At 40.7% G+C, this 23585-nt stretch overlaps 3 protein-coding genes across 3 annotated transcripts; 1 reads left to right on the plus strand and 2 right to left on the minus strand.

The window, feature by feature from the left end:
• The first annotated feature begins 413 nt into the window (after positions 1-413).
• LOC134826571 (sodium- and chloride-dependent GABA transporter 1-like) lies at positions 414-5250 on the plus strand. The gene is made up of 8 exons (XM_063838990.1): positions 414-591; positions 736-875; positions 1032-1175; positions 2764-2972; positions 3143-3319; positions 3449-3695; positions 3904-4365; positions 4514-5250. Exons 1-8 carry the CDS (start codon positions 460-462, stop codon positions 5193-5195), a joined length of 2193 nt encoding a protein of 730 aa, XP_063695060.1. The 5' UTR covers positions 414-459; the 3' UTR covers positions 5196-5250.
• Positions 5251-5394: 144 nt separating this feature from the next.
• Positions 5395-8259, minus strand: LOC134826572 (uncharacterized). The gene is made up of 3 exons (XM_063838991.1): positions 7769-8259; positions 6848-7570; positions 5395-6741 (listed from the first exon to the last, which is right to left on the minus strand). The coding sequence occupies exons 2-3, from the start codon at positions 7155-7157 to the stop codon at positions 5654-5656; spliced, it is 1398 nt and encodes a 465-aa protein (XP_063695061.1). The 5' UTR covers positions 7158-7570; positions 7769-8259; the 3' UTR covers positions 5395-5653.
• A 4254-nt stretch (positions 8260-12513) lies between these two features.
• On the minus strand, positions 12514-16431 carry LOC134811824 (uncharacterized). Its single transcript, XM_063818917.1, has 5 exons — positions 16354-16431; positions 15731-15827; positions 15444-15547; positions 12815-13429; positions 12514-12667 (listed from the first exon to the last, which is right to left on the minus strand). Exons 2-4 carry the CDS (start codon positions 15808-15810, stop codon positions 13269-13271), a joined length of 345 nt encoding a protein of 114 aa, XP_063674987.1. The 5' UTR covers positions 15811-15827; positions 16354-16431; the 3' UTR covers positions 12514-12667; positions 12815-13268.
• Positions 16432-23585: the final 7154 nt, after the last annotated feature.

The raw sequence follows: 23585 nt of genomic DNA on the forward strand, positions 1-23585 counted from the left end.
AGGAGGATCGTTATAGTTACGACCTGTTTCAGTGTTACAATCTGGAAATATGAGTGGACTTAACGGAACCTACTAATGTTAAGTAGATTAAGAACACCAGTCTCTAGTAGAGACTCCAAATAGTTCCACTACTCACTTAGATTGTATACTTCAGAGCATGTTGGATTATGACACCTTTATAAACCATCTTGTTTTGCAACTTTTCCGTCTCTCGTTTTGATAACATTTAACGTTTCTGATTCTTACATTTGAAGGGGTCGCTCTCCAAACCGATTAACAGGAGGGTGCTAATATTACAACTCAACACATCTATACTATATCCATTAAATAGACTGTATCTTACTTTGCCTTTTGATCGATCAGTAGCAGATAATAGTAATCTCTGACTGTTAAATGAGGTTTTCTGCAGGATGTGATGTATCGTTAGTTAATTGTAACTGTAAGAGAGACTATATCAAGATGAAGATTGAGAAGGAGAAGCTGACCAACCAGCTCTCCTCCTCCAGTCAGAAGACTAAGAAGAGGATGAGACCGAGGGGTTCTATGCCGTCCTCCTGGTTTACTCTGCCTACTGATCTTCAAGCTATGGAGGTGAGGTTTTAACTGGCAGAGATTAGTTATTTATAGTGTTACTACTACTATTAGTTAGTTTGTTAGTTGAATTGATAACTTCGCTGTCAGCAATAATCAAAGAAAATAATACGAGATAAAAGGGTTGATATTAAAATCTGCCAGGATAAAATAGAACAAGAGCTGCTGGCAACCAGAGAGGAAAGTAGAGAGAAATGGAGCAGTCAGTATTCCTTCTTTCTGGGAGTGATAGGAAGTGCAGTGGGCCTGGGCAACATTTGGCGGTTTCCTTCCTTAATTGCAATGTAAGTAACTAATTGGGAACATTTTGTGATAAAAGAACACTAACTTAGAGTTAGAATACTGTTGAAGTGAATGTGTCTCAGTGATCTCCAATCTAAGTGTTGTAATAAACAGCTGGAGGTTGAATTTATAATACCGTAATGAGGTAATGTATTCAGGTTTGGAGGCGGCCCCTTTATTGTGGCGTATATAATAGTCCTGCTCCTGATCGGACTCCCTATGATGACGTTGGAGCTTACTCTGGGGCAGAAGTTTCAGGGCGGAGATGTGGACGCGTTCGGGTCCATCAACCCTCGCTTCAGGTACAATCTGGGTTGGGAGGTTACAGGTTCGGGTCCATCAACCCTCGCTTCAGGTACTATCTGGGTTGGGAGGTTACAGGTTCGGGTCCATCAACCCTCGCTTCAGGTACTATCTGGGTTGGGAGGTTACAGGTTCGGGTCCATCAACCCTCGCTTCAGGTACTATCTGGGTTGGGAGGTTACAGGTTCGGGTCCATCAACCCTCGCTTCAGGTACTATCTGGGTTGGGAGGTTACAGGTTCGGGTCCATCAACCCTCGCTTCAGGTACTATCTGGGTTGGGAGGTTACAGGTTCGGGTCCATCAACCCTCGCTTCAGGTACTATCTGGGTTGGGAGGTTACAGGTTCGGGTCCATCAACCCTCGCTTCAGGTACTATCTGGGTTGGGAGGTTACAGGTTCGGGTCCATCAACCCTCGCTTCAGGTACTATCTGGGTTGGGAGGTTACAGGTTCGGGTCCATCAACCCTCGCTTCAGGTACTCTATGGGTTGGGAGGTTACAGGTTCGGGTCCATCAACCCTCGCTTCAGGTACTATCTGGGTTGGGAGGTTACAGGTTCGGGTCCATCAACCCTCGCTTCAGGTACTATCTGGGTTGGGAGGTTACAGGTTCGGGTCCATCAACCCTCGCTTCAGGTACTATCTGGGTTAAGAGGTTACAGGTTCGGGTCCATCAACCCTCGCTTCAGGTACTATCTGGGTTGGGAGGTTACAGGTTCGGGTCCATCAACCCTCGCTTCAGGTACTATCTGGGTTGGGAGGTTACAGGTTCGGGTCCATCAACTCTCGCTTCAGGTACTATCTGGGTTGGGAGGTTACAGGTTCGGGTCCATCAACCCTCGCTTCAGGTACTATCTGGGTTGGGAGGTTACAGGTTCGGGTCCATCAACTCTCGCTTCAGGTACTATCTGGGTTGGGAGGTTACAGGTTCGGGTCCATCAACTCTCGCTTCAGGTACTATCTGGGTTGGGAGGTTACAGGTTCGGGTCCATCAACCCTCGCTTCAGGTACTCTCTGGGTTGGGAGGTTACAGGTTCGGGTCCATCAACCCTCGCTTCAGGTACTATCTGGGTTGGGAGGTTACAGGTTCGGGTCCATCAACCCTCGCTTCGGGTCCATCATCCCTCGCTTCAGGTACTATCTGGGTTAAGAGGTTACAGGTTCGGGTCCATCAACCCTCGCTTCAGGTACTATCTGGGTTGGGAGGTTACAGGTTCGGGTCCATCAACCCTCGCTTCAGGTACTATCTGGGTTGGGAGGTCACAGGTTCGGGTCCATCAACCCTCGCTTCAGGTACTATCTGGGTTGGGAGGTTACAGGTTCGGGTCCATCAACTCTCGCTTCAGGTACTATCTGGGTTGGGAGGTTACAGGTTCGGGACCATCAACCCTCGCTTCAGGTACTATCTGGGTTGGGAGGTCACAGGTTCGGGTCCATCAACCCTCGCTTCAGGTACTATCTGGGTTGGGAGGTTAACTTTCCCACTTTACTAAAGAAATAACATAAGGTCCAGTTAACCGAATATAATGAGGAGGATCCATTACAATTGCTTACCCCAGAGGTATTGCTTACCCCCCCCCCCCTCCAGAGGTATTGGGGTCGCGTCAGTACTCTGCTCCTTCATCGCCTCCACTAACTACACAGTTATCCTGTCCTGGGCAGCTATATACTTCTTCGAGAGTATGGTACCTTCACTCCCCTACTCCATACAATCCAAGGAAGGAGCCACTAATGGGACTTACACTTTTGATAGATATATTCACGGGGCTATACTTCACTTCAATAACACTCACTTCGGTAAGTATATAAGGTAAGACTAACACGTGATGCCCATATGAGGTAATCACCAAGTCAGATTCACAGACTCATATTTCTTGGTTTCTGAACTATCTTATAGTTAATAAAATTGTCCCTTCACCAAAGTCAAGATACACAAGTTTGTCACCTATTTAACACTTCCAACCTAGGCGCCGAGACGCTAGACTCAGTCCACGGTAACTTCAACTGGAAGTCTTTTGGAGCACTGCTCCTAATCTGGCTGCTTATCTACGCCTGTATCTTCAAAGGGATAAGAGTTGTCAGTCACGTTGTCAAGGTTACAGCTACTGTGCCCCTTTTCATCATCATCATTCTAGCTGTTATGGGTGAGTGAAATAGCTTATAGCCGGGGAATAGCCAACCAGCCAGTAACTAAAAGTTTGTAAGTGAGCAATACTGCAGCCCTTATTTCAAAATAAGAGTATTAAGGTACTTACAAGCTAACACTCCGGCAGGTTCATTCCAAGAAGGAGCTACAAGTGGTATCCTGGTGTACCTGGGGGTTGAGAAAGAGGAACTAACAGTAGATCAGCAGGACTCCACCCCTACCTGGTCCGTGCTGGGTAACAAGGATATCTGGATAAGAGCTATTGGCCAGGTCTTCTTCTCTCTGGGTCTCTGTATGGGGTGTGTCACCGCTTACAGCTCCTTCAACCCTAAGAACCAGAACATCTCCAGGGATGGCAAGATTATCTGTGTCAGGTAAACAGGTTCTAGTGTTTTATTAGAGCGGCTACTTCAAAACAGTTATTATGATTATTTTCATCATCTGTCAGTTTTAGGCAACAAATTGTTCATCCAAAATCGTATGATATAAATTTTATTTTCTCGACTACCGAGGTAGAGCACTCCTTATATGGGCATCACGTGTAGACAAGTTAGTACACTCTAACGAACCCTCTCCCCTCAGTGACTTCCTGGCCTCGCTTCTAGCGGGAGTTAGTGTGTACGAAATGCTGGGGTTCGTCAAGAGAATGTGTGAAGAGACAGCAGAGGACAAGTCCCTCTGTAAGAATATTTACAGTAAAGGGGGGTTCGAGCTAGCATTCGTCACCTACCCGGCAGGGATTGCCATGTCCTACGCTCCCAACCTGTGGGGAATCCTCTTCTTTGGCTGCTTACTCTTCCTCGGTATCGACAGCGCCTTCTCCATGATAATAGCCTTTACCACAGTGCTGGAAGATGCCTGGTTTGCAAAGAGGTGGAAACTCACTAAACCAGTGCTGACTGCTGTAGTTTGTATTGTCGGCTTCCTCCTTGGGTTTATCTACCTCTTTGATACGGGGTACTTCCTCATGGATATAGCTGACCACTATCTTAATGACTGGTGTCTCATGCTCATCGGATTCGTGCAGGCAGTCGCTTGTGGGTGGTAAGTGCACTGTAATGTGTATAGTGTATCTTTGTGTATAGGGAATCATTCTCAAATGTAACATCAAATTAAATGGATCACAATTTTTAACGATATAACTCTTGCAATTCGTCTTCAAACTCTTAAATATTTCTACATTATATTTCAGGGTCTATCAGGCACCGTACCAAGCTAAGAGAGTGGGGAAGTTCTCCGTTGTCCTGTATGACATGTGCTTCTTTGTAGCGATCACCCTGGGAGTGATAATCGCAGTGAGCGGCAACAAGGACAGTGATGTGGACGTGATCTGGGTCGGAGTCTTTATCGGGATGTTTGTGTGGATATTTGGTCTGGTAGCTGCTGTCCTCCTCTCCAAGGGAAGGGTTAATGGTATTGGGGAGAAGGTGTGGTGTATTGCAGGCTGGCACGGTCCTGATATGATCAGGAGGATGGTTAACAAGGAGTATGAAGCGGAGTGGGAGCCGGGGCACTTCAGAGATGAGATAAAAGCACTGCTCAGATTCGACATGATCAGTGCTCCATTCGGGTTTCTTATTAAGTACATAATACCAGGCGTGCTACTACTTCTAGTAGGGTTAGCGCTTAGCAGGGACCTACAGGAGCCCTATAACGGGTATACGGTGGAGTACAACCTGTTAGGTATCCTTATTGTTGTGTCAGTTCTCTCTTGCATGCTCATCCTCTTCCTCTTCCCCCGACTCTGGTACGATATATCCTACTGTGGAACTACTCCTACTTTCTCTTCTTGGTTAAAGTGGGTGTTCGTTCCAAAGAGCGTCAACAGAGTGGAGGATTTGGCGCTGGCAAGAAAAAGGTCGACTGCAGCGTGACTACAGAGCGACTACAGCGTGAATGCAGCGTGACTGCAGCGTGACTACAGCGTAACTGTTCTGTCAATTTGGTGCAAGTTTTAAAACATATGTAATTTGATGTTAAGAGTCAGGATGAGACACGTAGGCAGGTTTAGAAAGTAAAACTGCGCTCAGGTGGAGAAACCTTTAAACATGAAGGAGAAAGTGAACACTGCTTTAGGGAAACTTAAGATAGTTCTTGGTAATCAGTATGAATATGTTATAGTTTTCATTAGTTGTTCAAACACATATTTTCTCTTTTTTTAAAGGATTAACAATTGGATATTGATAACAAATTAGACACTCAAATAATCGAATAATGATAGAATTTTGGAATAACGAATCATGAAGACGAAAAGAAATTGCATACTAACAACGTAAATTTGGTTAAATTGTCCAATAAAGTAATAAACCTTGTCCAGCTATATCCAGTAATTCTAGTGGCACATGTGCTCATGTCTGCACACACCATCACTACATCTGATGGTTCCTCCAGGGCAATCCCCTTCAGCCTCTTCCTCCTCCTCTTCCTTTTCCTCCTCCTCTTCCTCTTCCTCGCCACACTTCTCTCTGCACTCTCCGTCCTCACACTTCATTGTGCCTGAATCACATGACTCCTTGCAAGGCACAACCTGGAAAGCACTATGGGTTGTCTTGGAGGGCTTCAGTTTCTTGCCTGAGCTCAGAAGGAAGACTTTTCCATTGTTGTAGATTCCTTTGCAGCCCTTTGTTTCCATACACTCGTTTTTAGCTTTGTCAAGCTTCTTTGACTTCAGCTTCTTGCCATCAGCGGTCTTCATCTTCTTGCCCAGCTTCTGTCCGGCGTATTCCTCCCAACAGAGAGTATCCTTTATTTGGAATGTAAGGCGGTCCTCCTCACACCCTGACCAGATCACTATGTTAGTATCCTCAGCAGGGCTCTCCAGTCCACCGTGTGGGTGCCAGCAGAATCCCTCCCCAGCCTTGATCTTGAATCCTTTCTCCGTCGTGTCCCAGGTGTAAGCGCCCTTGCAAGATCCGAACTTGACCTTATCATCATACATGCTCGGGTCAGAGACAGTAAGACATTTTCCAGTGGCTTTATCCTTGACGTATCCCTTGGTTGTGTAGCAGAACTCTCGGCTGCACCCAGCACTGGTTAGAACCGTGTTCATTTCCGAAGTTTCGTCCATATCTACACACAATCCCCCAAAGTGTTGGATCTCTCCGCAAATGACATCACTTCCGATATCAAACCCTTCTTCCTCTTCCTCCTCCTGCTCTTCTTCCTCTTCTTCTTCCTCATCGCCGTTTTCCCAACCGTCACAAGTTTGACCAGGTTTGCAGGTAAGCGCTGGTGCTTGAGCATATGCGTTGACACCACAAATGTTGTTCTGGGCCCTGGTCATCTTGATGTAGCCTCCATCACCCCAGTTAACGCCCCAGCTGTTCCTTACGTTCCAATATTCACTAGTGTACCCGACCATGGTGACAGCGTGGTTCAGTTGTCCGGAACAGTCACATGTACCTTCACACGAGTAAATACCTGCAATAATTTGGTTAGTTATTAACAATATGAGTGGGCGTACTTTTAAATACTAGCAGAACACTTCACATTCCACAGTTGCGAACATATGTTTTAAGTAACCAACCTTCTCGGTATTGTGAGAAAGTATCCACCACCTGGAGCGAAACAGTCACTACTCCTTCAGCAACTCCTTCAGCCAGCAAGGTATCAGATCCCTTATACCAGGTGATGCCTGTAACGTCAGCTTTAACCATAGCGTTAGCCTCTGAAGCCATGTTACAGGCCCTGTCCGCTGCTACGTAGGGGAAGTCAGTCATACTCGCCATCCTCTTAGTGTCTATACTGTAGTCATAAGCCCAGTGCATCCACGCACCACTGCACCCGCTGTGGTTCTCAGCCCAGTCGGACCTGTGCTTCTCGTAAAAGTGTTCCATAGTGCAGTCCAGGTACTCCTGCTCACTGAAGGCCACCAGGTCCCCGGTCAGCGCGAAGTACCGTCCCTCCAGAGCACTGACAGCACCAAACGCCCAGCAACTCCCACAACCTCCCTGGTTCTTAACCCCCACCTGCGCGCCCCGAGCTAGCCAGTTCACTGACGCAGGGGCCTGGCGCTTCACGCGAGCTGTCTCTTCTTACTGGACCTCTTGGTAAACTCGTCCGTCAGGTTAGCAGGGTTCAAATTGAGGAGGTTAGCCTTCTCTTGGTTTGTCATGACTGAAATGAAGTTCAGTGTTGCTGTGTACTGTGTGCTTGGGTCATCATTGACGTCTTCCCTCACAGTAACGGCGTTCTCGAAGTTAAGAAGACGCTCCCTCATTTCGTCACTGTCTGATCGTTTCAATAGCATCTGAAACAAAACATGATAGCTTATAAATCCTTTGAAATACTTTTGCAATTAAACAAGTACAGAAACCGATACTACAGTAAATGGTGGACACCAAATTAAATAACAAAATCACTGCTAAGTTTTAACTGTACTCATTTTAGTAAACAATGTTTGTATGATATTTGAAGCAGCACAGACCGTCAGATCATGCCCAATTACCTGTAATCCATCATTACCATGATACTTAGCGAAAGTGCTCTTGAACATCGCGTTGATGTTGTCGGCATGGTTTTTCGAACCAGCCTGTAAAACTCCGAACAGAGTTACGAAAACAAACACACACTTCATGGTTTAAGTTGGGAATTTGTGTCAGGTGTTTGCTATTTAAGGGTACTGTTAAGGAGCCGGTAGTGAACGTCACCATCGCATTGTCTTGCGCTACTTTGTCTGCGAGACAAAAGAAAGACACAGACAATGTACCGCAACGTCGGAGGTTGGAGAAGGCTACAATGGATGAAAGCTTTTTCACAGCTTAAGTTTTCCTAGCGTTTTATTCCCACCAGATAATTTCATTGAGCGATAAAGCGAACAAAGGTTCAGTCTATACTCTACTGCCACTCGCTATGAACAAGTTTCTTTTCTTTTGTCCCAGCTAGGATGTCCTACGTATAACGACAATGGATGTTTTATTGACGTATGTTTGTTGCGGTAAGCTCAAATGCGATAAGTGCTTAACCCATTAGGGACGACGAGTTTTAAAGTTTGCCGATTTTGATGCCGTTTAACACACTAGGTCACATTACAGCAAAAATGGGATATCCAAAAAAGCTAATCTGTATCTCGTTTACTTTAAAAGATACAGCTATGGTCGCATACGACCCACTCGTCCGGGTCGCAAACGACCCATCACAGTTTTTCGGCCATTACTTCTGAAACAAAGACGTTAGGATAAAATAAAAACTGTAGCATAAGTTAAAAACATATGGTCAATACTGTGTGACTCTAAATTTTCAAAAATAGAGAATTTGGGTCATTAACGACCCACTCGGCTCACTTGCTTATTACTACATTTGTCCATGTAACTTCTTGAATTCAGCCTAAAACATGACATCATAAGTGGAAACTCGCCTCTCAGTAAGTGATTATCATCATAAACTGCGAAAAATCGGTTAAATGGGTCATTAGCGACCCACTAGGACCACAAAATTGATTAATTAAATATAATGTTGTCAAACTATTACAAATATTAGTATAAAAACATGTTATATCTTGGTCATTACTCCTGTACGTTGATTTAACTTTTAAAATCGATCAACTGGGTCAATAACGACCCACTCGGAAGTTGAACCACGTCATTAATTATCAGTATCATGCTGTTCCACCATCAAGACGTAGGTCTTAATTCCACGCAAACCACGGGTGGTTGACCACTAGCCCTCCTGAGATTTGGAGTCTCACGGTGATCTGCAGATCACGTCACCCAATCACTGACGAATAATGGGCAGAATTGGATTGATAGGTAGGCCAGTTAATTAGCTGTTAGTACACGACCGTAATGTTGTCAGACAACAAACAACGTGCCTATCTTTTCCCGATTCCTAAAAAGTCCAAGAAGAACTATACAACTGCTGGATTCAGATTTCAGATGGCTGCATCTACTCATTTCGCAGCTTCCTTTCTTTACTTCCTAGGGGCCGTTCACATTGACATAATATTACGTAATCACTTATTGGACAATTTTTAGCCCCGGCCCCCCCACACCCCACCACATAGCTATTATGTCAAAATTACACTAGCGTAATCATTTGGAAACCCCCCTCCCTCTCGGCCGATTACGTAATACTTGGTTTCGTTTTGAAAGCTGCCTCTTTGTTGCGGGGTTGTTACCCACAACGAAGTAGTTGTCTGAGAGATTGCAGGTTGCAGCACCGCCAGCCAGATGGGGGGGGGGGGGGGCTTTTTCCTTGTCCTTCTTCACAGAGCTGTAGATTTAGCCATCTGAATGCAGCAGTTGTTTAGTTATTCTCGTACTTTCTAGGAATGTCAAACAGGTTGGCATGTTGGATTAGAATATGCAATTTGACCGCTCTTCTTTCAGTATTTACCCAAGGTTACAGGATATCTCGTAAACTTCGTTCAGGGGATTTTTCTTGAGTGACATGATCTGATCACCGTGGGACCCTGGGTCTCAAGCGGTGAGGTGTAGCAGGTCGTTTACCAAGATTCGAAATTGACGAAAAAGGTAACAGAATCTAATAAGCAACAACAACAGCATGGCTATTACCTAGCAAGTTAGGAACGAGGGCCGATCTCCTTTTCTTTTGCGACACGGCCACGGTCCTTTCGGTACAGATTTTCACGCACCATAGTCAGGACGAAACTCCAGGCATATGCAGTCGTGTTATTCTCACAGCTCTTTGATGAGTGATGACTGCCCTTCAGTTGGCCCTAGATCTCAGAAGGGCTAGTTGTCAGCCACCGTGGTTTGTGTGGAATTAAGACCTACGAGTGTCTTTCTTGATGGTGGAACAGCATGATAATTAATGAAGTGGTTCAGCTTCCGAGTGGGTCGTTATTGACCCAGTTGATCGATTTAAGAAGTTAAATCAACGTACAGGAGTAATGACCAAGATATAATATGTTTTTATACTAATATTTGTAAAAGTTTGACAACATTATATTTAATTAATCAATTTTGTGGTCCTAGTGGGTCGCTAATGACCCATTTAACCGATTTTTCGCAGTTTATGATGATAATCACTTGCTGAGAGGCGAGTTTCCACTTATGATGTCATGTTTTAGGCTGAATTCAAGAAGTTACATGGACAAATGTAGTAATAAGCAAGTGATCCGAGTGGGTCGTTAATGACCCAAATTCTCTATTTTTGAAAAGTTAGAGTCACACAGTATTGACCATACGTTTTTAACTTATGCTACAGTTTTTATTTTATCCTAACGTCTTTGTTTCAGAAGTAATAGCCGAAAAACCGTGATGGGTCGTTTGCGACCCGGACGAGTGGGTCGTATGCGACCGCAGTTAGTAAACAGCGTCTAGCTCTGTTTGTGAACATTTGATTATCACGGGCTTTTCATTTGTGCCAAGGAAATCGTTGCCCGCAACTATTTTGTTCTCAAAAAAATAAGCCTACATAAAGTTTTAATGTCCCAATCAAGGCAAGAAGTTAAGTGAAATATTTTCCAATTATTACGACTAATTAGTCTAATTATTTAATTGTTAGTGATTAATTGGGTCTCGACTGGAAAGTCAATAATGTAGCCCAATAAATTGTGAGCATATGTGCGAAAGATTCGTGGCGTTTAGTATTTTGGTTTGTCCTCTATAGCCTCTAGAAAAGGTGGGTCGTAAACGACCCTATCGTCCCTAATGGGTTAAGTGTAGAGACTATGGTAACGTGACGTCACTGGACGCTATATATCAAGATTCAAGAACCTAACATGGTTACCTAAACTAATAATTTATTCGCCTAAATTGTGAACATTGGATTTTGACTAGGGTGAGGCCCAAAAGAATGGTTATTATCTTATTTAACGGGTGATACTCGTAAAATATTTATTCCAACTCGGCGCGCGTCCTGGTAGGTTACCTACAATATCTTATCAGTTAATTCTACCTTAATGATCAGTGTAGCTAAACACTGTAAATGCACAAAAGTAAAAATTCTTAATAAAGGGGACACAGAAATGACATTTATACTGCTTGCTGTGCCCAATTCATATTACAAATATTTATTAAAAATTCAGAACTGGTGCTAGTCCCAATATTTTATATCATTCATGAGTTTGTCTGGAGGGAGGTTTTCTTCATTCAGTTCGTGTTTGGAATTTTGGCGCTGTGTACCATAATCTGTAACATTTGTTTAAACTTACAAATCTGAACACAGCTGCTCAATTTGTTTCATTGCCTCCAGCCCGCGACTCTAACTCAAACGTCTCATGTGCCCCCTTTTCCACTTTTCTTATAACCCCTTCCTCTTTGACAGATCTATTGCTGGATTCACTGACAGTGGTACCTCTGAAGGGGTCTCTCTCCTGCAACTCCGACTCTGAAGCTCTTTGCACCCTCCTCACTGTGTCTGCTCCAGGACCCCCTGCTTTACACACCACACCACTCTGCACCTGTCCTAACCGCTCCACTGCTAACTTGGCTTTAATGAGCGTTCTGTTTAGAGCGAGTTCTGCGTCCTCCAGCGCTGCTAACATGTCGTCAGAGTAGGTCAGGTCCTGGATAGTACCCGAGCTGGAGGTAACCACTGTGTTCAGCTTGTTACTCAGGCTCCCCAGATCTACCACCGTCCTCTGAACGTGATCCTGAAAATTATCATGGTCACGTGTTGTTAGAGGCTACCAATCACCATGGTAACGTGTTGTTAGGGGCTACCAATTACCATGGTCACGTGTTGTTAGGGAGTTGGGGCTACCAATTACCATGGTCACGTGTTGTTAGGGAGTTGGGGCTACCAATTACCATGGTCACGTGTTGTTAGGGAGTTGGGGCTACCAATTACCATGGTCACGTGTTGTTAGGGAGTTAGGGGTTACCAATTACCATGGTCACGTGTTGTTAGAGGCTACCAATTACCATGGTCACGTGTTGTTAGAGGCTACCAATCACCATGGTCACGTGTTGTTAGAGGCTACCAATCACCATGGATGGTTGCCATAAAGTTAAAATCAAGACACGACTACGGACTATGCCGACTAAAAGTTAGCCGCTAAGGTTTTGATCCTTAACATAAGGAGTAAGGAGTAAGATAAGGAGTAAGGAGTAAGATAAGGAGTAAGGATTAAGATAAGGAGTAAGGATTAAGGAGTAAGGAGTAAGATAAGGAGTAAGGAGTAAGATAAGGAGTAAGGAGGAGTAAGATAAGGAGTAAGGAGTAAGATAAGGAGTAAGGAGTAAGATAAGGATTAAGTTCTCGCCTGGATCCTGTGATAAGCAGACTCAGCGTTATTCCCCAGATTAATAACCGTTGAGGTGAGGGATTCTGATAACCGCCTGGTTGCCAGCTCTGAAGCAGCCCTCGTACCCTGTACCCTCGACCTGCTCATCTTTCTGGGGTGTGGTCCAGTTTGTATTGTGGTACCCGACACTTGAGTCTGTGAGGGAGGGGTTTATAAACTCTGCTAATTTACTCAATTATTGAGTCTATTTTATTTTAGAGGACTGAGGTTTTGAGTTTTGATTAAATCTGTTTTCGCAAAAAAACTGTTTTTTGTCAATAGAATTATATTTTAGTGTCAAACCTTAATTACTTGCGTTTGGAGGTTCATTTTGGAAAGTTCATCAATAGTGGAAACTCATTTTTTAAACAATGTAACAGAAAAACAAATATTGTAGAGAGAAAGTTTCTATCTAAACTAAAGCTAAACAACCGATAAAAAAAGTTCCGGGGCGAAGTTTCATCTTACAGCTTTTACTGAAAGAAAGATTTGTGGTGTCGGGTTTCACTAATCACTGAGTTTTACACCAAGCATTTTGAAATAACTTTTTCTACTTTTTAAACGCTCTTATTATCTCCCCTCTCCTCTAAATACAATATTATACAATATAAATATACGGTTTGGGTTTTGGGAAACAACTGGACTAAGGTTACATTTAAACCATGTATTAACATTTTACCCATAAATATCTATAGTTCTTCCAAACAATAATTGTCCAAACACCAACGGTTCAACACATTTAGAATCACGCTGAATCTCAGGGAAGTATGTAGCCGGTTACGTATTCCTGCTTTTTGTACTGCACTGTCGCTTCCTCTAGAGGGATCTCGTTACTGTGCTCCACCAACTTTATCCGTGTGTCTCGCTTTGGGATGGACTTTTGTCTTGAAGTGCCTTGCACCTGCGAACCGAACAGCTCTGAAACAATCAAACTTTTAGTATTACAGAAGTGATCAGTAGCTATTGTGGAAAATTTTAGTTGCTTAAATTGTGTATCGACTTTTCTAGAATATCAACCACCGGGTAAAGTTATTATTATGTAATAGTGTTATTATACTCTACTCTGCTAAACTGTACCCTCAGTAGTGTACAAAGTGTTGTACTATTTTATACTCTACTCTGCTAAACTGTACCCTCAGTAGTGTACAAAGTATTGTACTATTTTATACTCTACTCTGCTAAACTGTACCCTCAGTAGTGTACAAAGTGTTGTACTATTTTATACTCTACTCTGCTAAACTGTACCCTCAGTAGTGTACAAAGTATTGTACTATTTTATACTCTACTCTGCTAAACTGTACCCTCAGTAGTGTACAAAGTGTTGTACTATTTTATACTCTACTCTGCTAAACTGTACCCTCAGTAGTGTACAAAGTGTTGTACTATTTTATACTCTACTCTGCTAAACTAATACCCTCAGTAGTGTACAAAGTATTGTACTATTTTATACTCTACTCTGCTAAACTGTACCCTCAGTAGTGTACAAAGTGTTGTACTATTTTATACTCTACTCTGCTAAACTGTACCCTCAGTAGTGTACAAAGTGTTGTACTATTTTATACTCTACTCTGCTAAACTGTACCCTCAGTAGTGTACAAAGTGTTGTACTATTTTATACTCTACTCTGCTAAACTAATACCCTCAGTAGTGTACAAAGTATTGTACTATTTTATACTCTACTCTGCTAAACTGTACCCTCAGTAGTGTACAAAGTGTTGTACTATTTTATACTCTACTCTGCTAAACTGTACCCTCAGTAGTGTACAAAGTGTTGTACTATTTTATACTCTACTCTGCTAAACTGTACCCTCAGTAGTGTACAAAGTGTTGTACTATTTTATACTCTACTCTGCTAAACTGTACCCTCAGTAGTGTACAAAGTGTTGTACTATTTTATACTCTACTCTGCTAAACTGTACCCTCAGTAGTGTACAAAGTGTTGTACTATTTTATACTCTACTCTGCTAAACTGTACCCTCAGTAGTGTACAAAGTGTTGTACTATTTTATACTCTACTCTGCTAAACTAGTACCCTCAGTAGTGTACAAAGTATTGTACTATTTTATACTCTACTCTGCTAAACTGTACCCTCAGTAGTGTACAAAGTGTTGTACTATTTTATACTCTACTCTGCTAAACTAATACCCTCAGTAGTGTACAAAGTGTTGTACTATTTTATACTCTACTCTGCTAAACTAATACCCTCAGTAGTGTACAAAGTATTGTACTATTTTATACTCTACTCTGCTAAACTGTACCCTCAGTAGTGTACAAAGTGTTGTACTATTTTATACTCTACTCTGCTAAACTGTACCCTCAGTAGTGTACAAAGTGTTGTACTATTTTATACTCTACTCTGCTAAACTAATACCCTCAGTAGTGTACAAAGTGTTGTACTATTTTATACTCTACTCTGCTAAACTGTACCCTCAGTAGTGTACAAAGTGTTGTACTATTTTATACTCTACTCTGCTAAACTGTACCCTCAGTAGTGTACAAAGTGTTGTACTATTTTATACTCTACTCTGCTAAACTGTACCCTCAGTAGTGTACAAAGTGTTGTACTATTTTATACTCTACTCTGCTAAACTAATACCCTCAGTAGTGTACAAAGTGTTGTACTATTTTATACTCTACTCTGCTAAACTGTACCCTCAGTAGTGTACAAAGTGTTGTACTATTTTATACTCTACTCTGCTAAACTGTACCCTCAGTAGTGTACAAAGTGTTGTACTATTTTATACTCTACTCTGCTAAACTGTACCCTCAGTAGTGTACAAAGTGTTGTACTATTTTATACTCTACTCTGCTAAACTGTACCCTCAGTAGTGTACAAAGTGTTGTACTATTTTATACTCTACTCTGCTAAACTGTACCCTCAGTAGTGTACAAAGTATTGTACTATTTTATACTCTACTCTGCTAAACTGTACCCTCAGTAGTGTACAAAGTATTGTACTCGGGTTCCACCCTGAATTTCACTGCTGGGCGGGGTAGTTCTCTGTTCTGTAGTGGTGCTGTCCGTTTTCTTCCAGCCCTGGTCAAACAGCTGTTTATATTTTGGAACAAAAGTTTTGAAGCTTTTTAGGTGATTCACAACAAGAGACAAAAGGATATGGGGATTATTTCTAGTGTTTATAAGTTTAACTATTTTAAACCCAGTTCTCTTAAAAAACAACATAATAAGACGTATAAAAGTATAAACGGAGATGAAACATACTTTTCGTAGAACCAGAAGAGCAGAACAAGTCCAGCTAGAATGAGAGCGAAGACGCTGACCACAACCCAGACCACAACCATGCTGACACTAAAGTGACCTGAAATAAGGGCCTCTAACCATTACTGACATTAAAGTGAGCTGTAATTAGGTTGAGGTTCTTTGACCACAACCATACTGACACTAAGGGTCTGCCCACACTACGCCTCTATTCCCCGAATGTCTGCCCACACGTGGTTTTAAAAATCCATGCCTCTATTCCCCGAGAGCTTCCACGCCAACTGGCGGGAGCTCTGCCCACACTACGCGCCTCGTTGTGTGAATCCGTTTTTTTTACCCACGCCATGTGGCCCGTCAAAACATGGCGTAGTGTTGGCAGACATTCGGGGAATAGAGGCATAGTGTGGGCAGACCCTAAAGCAGAGGCGGTTATTCTCTGCACTAAAGCAGAGGCGGCTATTCTCTGCACTAAAGTGATTTAACAATGACCTTACAGACACTCGCCTTCGATCATCTCATCCTGGCAGGCTCGCACTAGTAGTAGTAGTCCCTAGTAATAGTCCCATACATTCATCCTAGAATTACAAGACATTATAAGTCAGTGTAGTTTATAAGTTATAGCTTACTTGCAATGGTCGTGTTGTACGTTGTGCTGTTGATGTTTGTATAACATCCCTCGATGTGGTTCGGGCACTGTGTGCACCCGTACTTAGTCTTGTACTTTCCTGCCAACAAAAAAAAACTTACGATCTCGCAAAGGAGAGAGGCAGTACAGAAGAGCTGACTAGAAAGAGATGCTATGAAGTATGAGCTACAGCTGCGTTTATATGTACTAATTAGTTTATACTAATTATAGGTCACTAATTATAGGTCACTGATAATTATAATTGTGGTCAGTGTACTGTGTTGTGTCCTTGTAGAATTAATCATCATATGGGTTATTAAGTTATTACTTATTTCATTCCCTTGTTTCTTCACGGCTTGACAAGATGAACAAATTACTAAATTACAGCTTAACCCATTAGGGACGATAGGGTCGTTTACGACCCACCTTTTCTAGAGGCTATAGAGGACAAACCAAAATACTAAATGCCACGAATTTTTCGCACATATGCTCAAAATTTATTGGGCTACATTATTGACTTTCCAGTCGAGACCCAATTAATCACTAACAACTAAATAATTAGGCTAATTAGTCGCCATAATTGGAAAATATTTCACTTAACTTCTTGCCTTGATTGGGACATTAAAACTTTATGTAGGCTTATTTTGTTGAGGACAAAATAGTTGCGGGCAACGATTCCCTTGAGACATATGAAAAGCCCGTGATAATCAGATGTTCACAAACAGAGCTAGACGCTGTTTACTAACTGCGGTCGCATACGACCCACTCGTCCGGGTCGCAAACGACCCATCACGGTTTTTCGGCTTTAACTTCTGAAACAAAGACGTTAGGATAAAATAAAAACTGTAGCATAAGTTAAAAAAATATGGTCAATACTGTGTGACTCTAACTTTTTTTAAATAAAGAATTTGGGTCATTAACGACCCACTCGGCTCACTTGCTTATTACTACATAATATGTCCATGTTACTTCTTGAATTCAGCCTAAAACATGACATCATAAGTGCAAAATCGCCTCTCAGCAAGTGATAATCATCATAAACTACGAAAAATCGGTAAAATGGGTCATTAGCGACCCACTAGGACCACAAAATTTATTAATTAAATATAATGTTGTCAAACTTTTACAAATATTAGTATAAAAACATTTTATATCTAAGTCATTACTCCTGTACGTTGATTTAACTTTTAAAATCGATAAACTGGGTCAATAACGACCCACTCGGAAGTTAAACCACGTCATAAATTATCAGTATCATGCTGTTCCACCATCAAGAAAGACACACGTCGGTCTTAATTCCACGCAAACCACGGTGGCTGACAACTAGTCCTTCTGATATCCAGGGCCAACTGAAGGGCCGTCATCACTCATCAAAGAGCTGCATATGCCTGGAGTTGCGTCCTGACTATGATGCGTGGAAATCTGTACCGAAAGGACCGTGGCCGTGCCGCAAAAGAAAAGGAAATCGTCCCTCGTTCCTAACTTGCTAGGTTAGCCATGCTGTTGTTGTTGCTTATTAGATTCTGTTACCTTTTTCGTCAATTTCGAATCTTGGTAAACGACCTGCTACAACCCACCGCTTAAGACCCAGGGTCCCACGGTGATTAGATCATGTCACTCAAGAAAAATCCCCTGAACGAAGTATACGAGATATGCTGTAACCTTGGGTAAATACTGAAAGACGAGTGGTCAAATTGCATAATCTAATCCAACATGCCAAACTGTTTGAGGTTCCTAGAAAGTACGAGAATAACTAAACAACTGATGCATTCAGATTGCTACATCTACTCTGTGAAGGACAGGGAAAAAGCCCCCCCCCCCCCCCCCATCTGGCTGGCGGTGCTGCAACCTGCAATCTCTCAGACCTCGTTGTGGGTAACAAACCCCGCAACAACGAAGCAGCTTCTAAAAAACGAAAAGAAGTATTACGTAATCGGCCGAGAGGGAAGGGGGGTTTCCAAATGATTACGCTTGTGTAATTTTGACATAATAGCTATGTGGTGGGGGGGGGGGGGCGTAAAAATTGTCCAATAAGTGATTTCGTAATATATGAACGGCCCCTAAGAAGTAAAGAAAGGAAGCTGCGAAGAGAGTAGATGCAGCCATCTGAAATCTGAATCCAGCAATTGTAGTTCTTCTTGGACGTTCTACTTCTAGGAATCGGGAAAAGATAGGCATGTTGTTTGCTGTCTCGCGACATTACGGTCGTGTTCTAACAGCTAATTAACTCGCCTACCTATCAATCCAATTCTGCCCATTATTATATTCGTCAGTGATTGGGTGACGTGATCTGCAGATCACCGTGAGACTCCAAATCTCAGGAGGGCTAGTGGTCAACCACCTGTGGTTTGCGTGGAATTAAGACCGACGAGTGTCTTTCTTGATGGTGGAATAGCATGATACTGATAATTAATGACGTGGTTTAACTTCCGAGTGGGTCGTTATTGACCCAGTTGATCGATTTTAAAAGTTAAATCAACGTACGGGAGTAATGACCAAGATATAACATGTTTTAACATATAACATACTAATATTTGTAAAAGTTTGACAACATTATATTTAATTAATAAATTTTGTGGTCCTAGTGGGTCGCTAATGACCCATTTTACCGATTTTTCGTAGTTTATGATGATTATCACTTGCTGAGAGGCGATTTTGCACTTATGATGTCATGTTTTAAGCTGAATTCAAGAAGTTACATGGACAAATGTAGTAATAAGCAAGTGAGCCGAGTGGGTCGTTAATGACCCAAATTCTTTATTTTTAAAAAGTTGGAGTCACACAATATTGACCATATTTTTTTAACTTATGCTACAGTTTTTATTTTATCCTAAAGTCTTTGTTTCAGAAGTTAAAGCCGAAAAACCGTGATGGGTCGTTTGCGACCCGGACGAGTGGGTCGTATGCGACCATAGCTGTATCTTTCAAAGTAAACGAGATACAGATTAGCTTTTTTGGTTATCTCATTTTTGCTGTAAAGTGACCTAGTGTGTTAAACGGCATCAAAATCGGCAAACTTTAAAACTCGTCGTCCCTAATGGGTTAATCATTGCCAAAAAAATTACCACGCAACAAATAAATAATATTTCTATTGAGAGTTTGACGCTGGGGCACACTTTGACACTTTTATGAAGAGATCATGCTGCATGCATCATGCCTGTCTTAATTTCAATCCCACCATGCCTATTTGAGTGCTAATACAGTGCGTCGCCACCAAATAAATTTAAAAAATTCTTAATTCATTGAAAGTGGAAGTGAAAGTTACATGAAAAGTGATAGTGAAATTGATGTTGAAGATAAAGGGAATATTAAAATGAGAGCGAAAGTGAGAGTGAAAGTGAAACCTGGAGGACAAGAGATGAAGTTGCAGCAAGTGTTCTTGTAGTATTCTATCTGGTTGGACTGGTTGTTGACGTACATGGAGAAGCAGTGCACGCACTGGTAACAATCTATAACCTTGTGGCACCCCGGATCCTGGTCAACCGAGTTCATCCTTGCAGCTTCTACCTTTATTAGGCTAGATTTAGATTTACTGCTAGAAGGTTGCATCTAGTTTTATTAGGCTAGATTTAGATTTACTGCTAGAAGGTTGCATCTAGTTTTATTAGGCTAGATTTAGATTTACTGCTAGAAGGTTGCATCTAGTTTTATTAGGCTAGATTTAGATTTACTGCTAGAAGGTTGCATCTAGTTTTATTAGGCTAGATTTAGATTTACTGCTAGAAGGTTGCATCTAGTTTTATTAGGCTAGATTTAGATTTACTGCTAGAAGGTTGCATCTAGTTTTATTAGGCTAGATTTAGATTTACTGCTAGAAGGTTGCATCTAGTTTTATTAGGCTAGATTTAGATTTACTGCTAGAAGGTTGCATCTAGTTTTATTAGGCTAGATTTAGATTTACTGCTAGAAGGTTGCATCTAGTTTTATTAGGCTAGATTTAGATTTACTGCTAGAAGGTTGCATCTAGTTTTATTAGGCTAGATTTAGATTTACTGCTAGAAGGTTGCATCTAGTTTTATTAGGCTAGATTTAGATTTACTGCTAGAAGGTTGCATCTAGTTTTATTAGGCTAGATTTAGATTTACTGCTAGAAGGTTGCATCTAGTTTTATTAGGCTAGATTTAGATTTACTGCTAGAAGGTTGCATCTAGTTTTATTAGGCTAGATTTAGATTTACTGCTAGAAGGTTGCATCTAGTTTTATTAGGCTAGATTTAGATTTACTGCTAGAAGGTTGCATCTAGTTTTATTAGGCTAGATTTAGATTTACTGCTAGAAGGTTGCATCTAGTTTTATTAGGCTAGATTTAGATTTACTGCTAGAAGGTTGCATCTAGTTTTATTAGGCTAGATTTAGATTTACTGCTAGAAGGTTGCATCTAGTTTTATTAGGCTAGATTTAGATTTACTGCTAGAAGGTTGCATCTAGTTTTATTAGGCTAGATTTAGATTTACTGCTAGAAGGTTGCATCTAGTTTTATTAGGCTAGATTTAGATTTACTGCTAGAAGGTTGCATCTAGTTTTATTAGGCTAGATTTAGATTTACTGCTAGAAGGTTGCATCTAGTTTTATTAGGCTAGATTTAGATTTACTGCTAGAAGGTTGCATCTAGTTTTATTAGGCTAGATTTAGATTTACTGCTAGAAGGTTGCATCTAGTTTTATTAGGCTAGATTTAGATTTACTGCTAGAAGGTTGCATCTAGTTTTATTAGGCTAGATTTAGATTTACTGCTAGAAGGTTGCATCTAGTTTTATTAGGCTAGATTTAGATTTACTGCTAGAAGGTTGCATCTAGTTTTATTAGGCTAGATTTAGATTTACTGCTAGAAGGTTGCATCTAGTTTTATTAGGCTAGATTTAGATTTACTGCTAGAAGGTTGCATCTAGTTTTATTAGGCTAGATTTAGATTTACTGCTAGAAGGTTGCATCTAGTTTTATTAGGCTAGATTTAGATTTACTGCTAGAAGGTTGCATCTAGTTTTATTAGGCTAGATTTAGATTTACTGCTAGAAGGTTGCATCTAGTTTTATTAGGCTAGATTTAGATTTACTGCTAGAAGGTTGCATCTAGTTTTATTAGGCTAGATTTAGATTTACTGCTAGAAGGTTGCATCTAGTTTTATTAGGCTAGATTTAGATTTACTGCTAGAAGGTTGCATCTAGTTTTATTAGGCTAGATTTAGATTTACTGCTAGAAGGTTGCATCTAGTTTTATTAGGCTAGATTTAGATTTACTGCTAAAAAAAAAAAAAAAAAAAAAAAAAAAAAAAAAAAAAAAAAAAAAAAAAAAAAAAAAAAAAAAAAAAAAAAAAAAAAAAAAAAAAAAAAAAAAAAAAAAAAAAAAAAAAAAAAAAAAAAAAAAAAAAAAAAAAAAAAAAAAAAAAAAAAAAAAAAAAAAGGGGGGGGGGGGGGGGGGGGGGGGGGGGGGGGGGGGGGGGGGGGGGGGGGGGGGGGGGGGGGGGGGGGGGGGGGGGGGGGGGGGGGGGGGGGGGGGGGGGGGGGGGGGGGGGGGGGGGGGGGGGGGGGGGGGGGGGGGGGGGGGGGGGGGGGGGGGGGGGGGGTTGCATCTATTTTTTAGGCTAGTTTTTTTTACTGCTAGAAGGTTGCATCAGTTTTATTAGGCTAGATTTAGATTAACTGCTAGAAGGTTGCAGCTAGTTTTATTAGGCTAGATTTAGATTTACTGCTAGAAGGTTGCATCTAGTTTATTAGGCTAGATTTAGATTTACTGCTAGAAGGTTGCATCTAGTTTTATTAGGCTAGATTTAGATTTACTGCTAGAAGGTTTGCATCTAGTTTTATTAGGCTAGATTTAGATTTACTGCTAGAAGGTTGCATCTAGTTTTATTAGGCTAGATTTAGATTTACTGCTAGAAGGTTGCATCTAGTTTTATTAGGCTAGATTTAGATTTACTGCTAGAAGGTTGCATCTAGTTTTATTAGGCTAGATTTAGATTTACTGCTAGAAGGTTGCATCTAGTTTTATTAGGCTAGATTTAGATTTACTGCTAGAAGGTTGCATCTAGTTTTTTTATTGATTTAAAAAATTTCTGGGGTTTTGTCTAGTTTAAATTAGGCTAGATTTGATTATTTAAATTTTGTTAGTTTTTTTGCTAGATTTGATTTATTAAATTGATTTTTTTTTTGGGTGATTTAGTTTTATGCAAAAAGGTTTAAATTTTTTTTTAACAATTTAATTTAGCAGAATTATTTATTTATGCTAGATTTGATTTATTTAAAGGTTGAATTAGTTTATTAGGTGATTTTTTTTTAAATGCTGAATTTGATTATTTTAAGGTGATTTATTTTATTAAAGGGATTGTTTTTTAGGTAATTTAATTTTGCTAAAATTGATTTTTTTTTAGGTGATTTATTTTTATGCAGAATTGATTATTTTTGGGGTAGATTTAGTTATGCTAGAAGGTTCCCTTGTTTTTATTAGGCTAGATTAGATTTACGCAAGAAGGTTCTCTATTTTAAAGGGCTATTTTTGATTTACTGCTAGAATTTGCTCTATTTTATTAGGTAGATTTAGATTTGGCTAGAAGGTTTCTCTATTTTATTGGCTGGTTTTAATTAAACTGCAGAAGGTTCATCTGTTTTTTTGGGCAATTTAGTTTTACTGTAAAGGGTTGCCTAGTTTTTTTGGCTAGATTTAGATTTACTGCTAAAAGGTTTTTATCAAAATTTATTAGGCTAGATTTGATTATTAAGGTTGTTGTTTTATGCTGGGTTTTAGTTTTGTAAGGTTTTTTGTTTTATTGCAGATTTGATTTATTAAATTGCCTAGTTTTTTAGGCAGATTTGATTTATTAAAGGTTGATTATTTAAGCTAAAAAGTTAACGTAAAGGTTGTTTAATTTTTTATTAGGTGATTTGATTTATGCTAATTTTGAAAAAGATTATAGGCAATTTAGTTTTACCTAGAAGGTTGCATTAGTTTTATTAGGCTAATTTAGATTACTGCTAAAAGGTTGACTATTTTATTGGGCAGATTTGTTTCTGCTAGAAGGTTGCACTATTTTATTGGGCAGTTTTAGATTTACGAAAAAAAGGGTTGCATCATTTTTTATTAGGCTAGATTTTAGTTTTACTGTAGGGGGGTTGTCTTTTTTTATTAGGCTGTTTTTAGATTACTGCTAGAATTTGCATCTAGTTTTTTTTTAGGCTAGATTTAGATTTCGCTAGGGGTTGATCTGTTTTATTGGCTAGATTTTTTTACTCTGAAGGTTG

The sequence above is a fragment of the Bolinopsis microptera genome, chromosome 2 (genome assembly GCF_026151205.1).
Source record: "Bolinopsis microptera isolate Bmic1 chromosome 2, MBARI_Bmic_1.0, whole genome shotgun sequence".
NCBI lineage: Eukaryota > Metazoa > Ctenophora > Tentaculata > Lobata > Bolinopsidae > Bolinopsis > Bolinopsis microptera.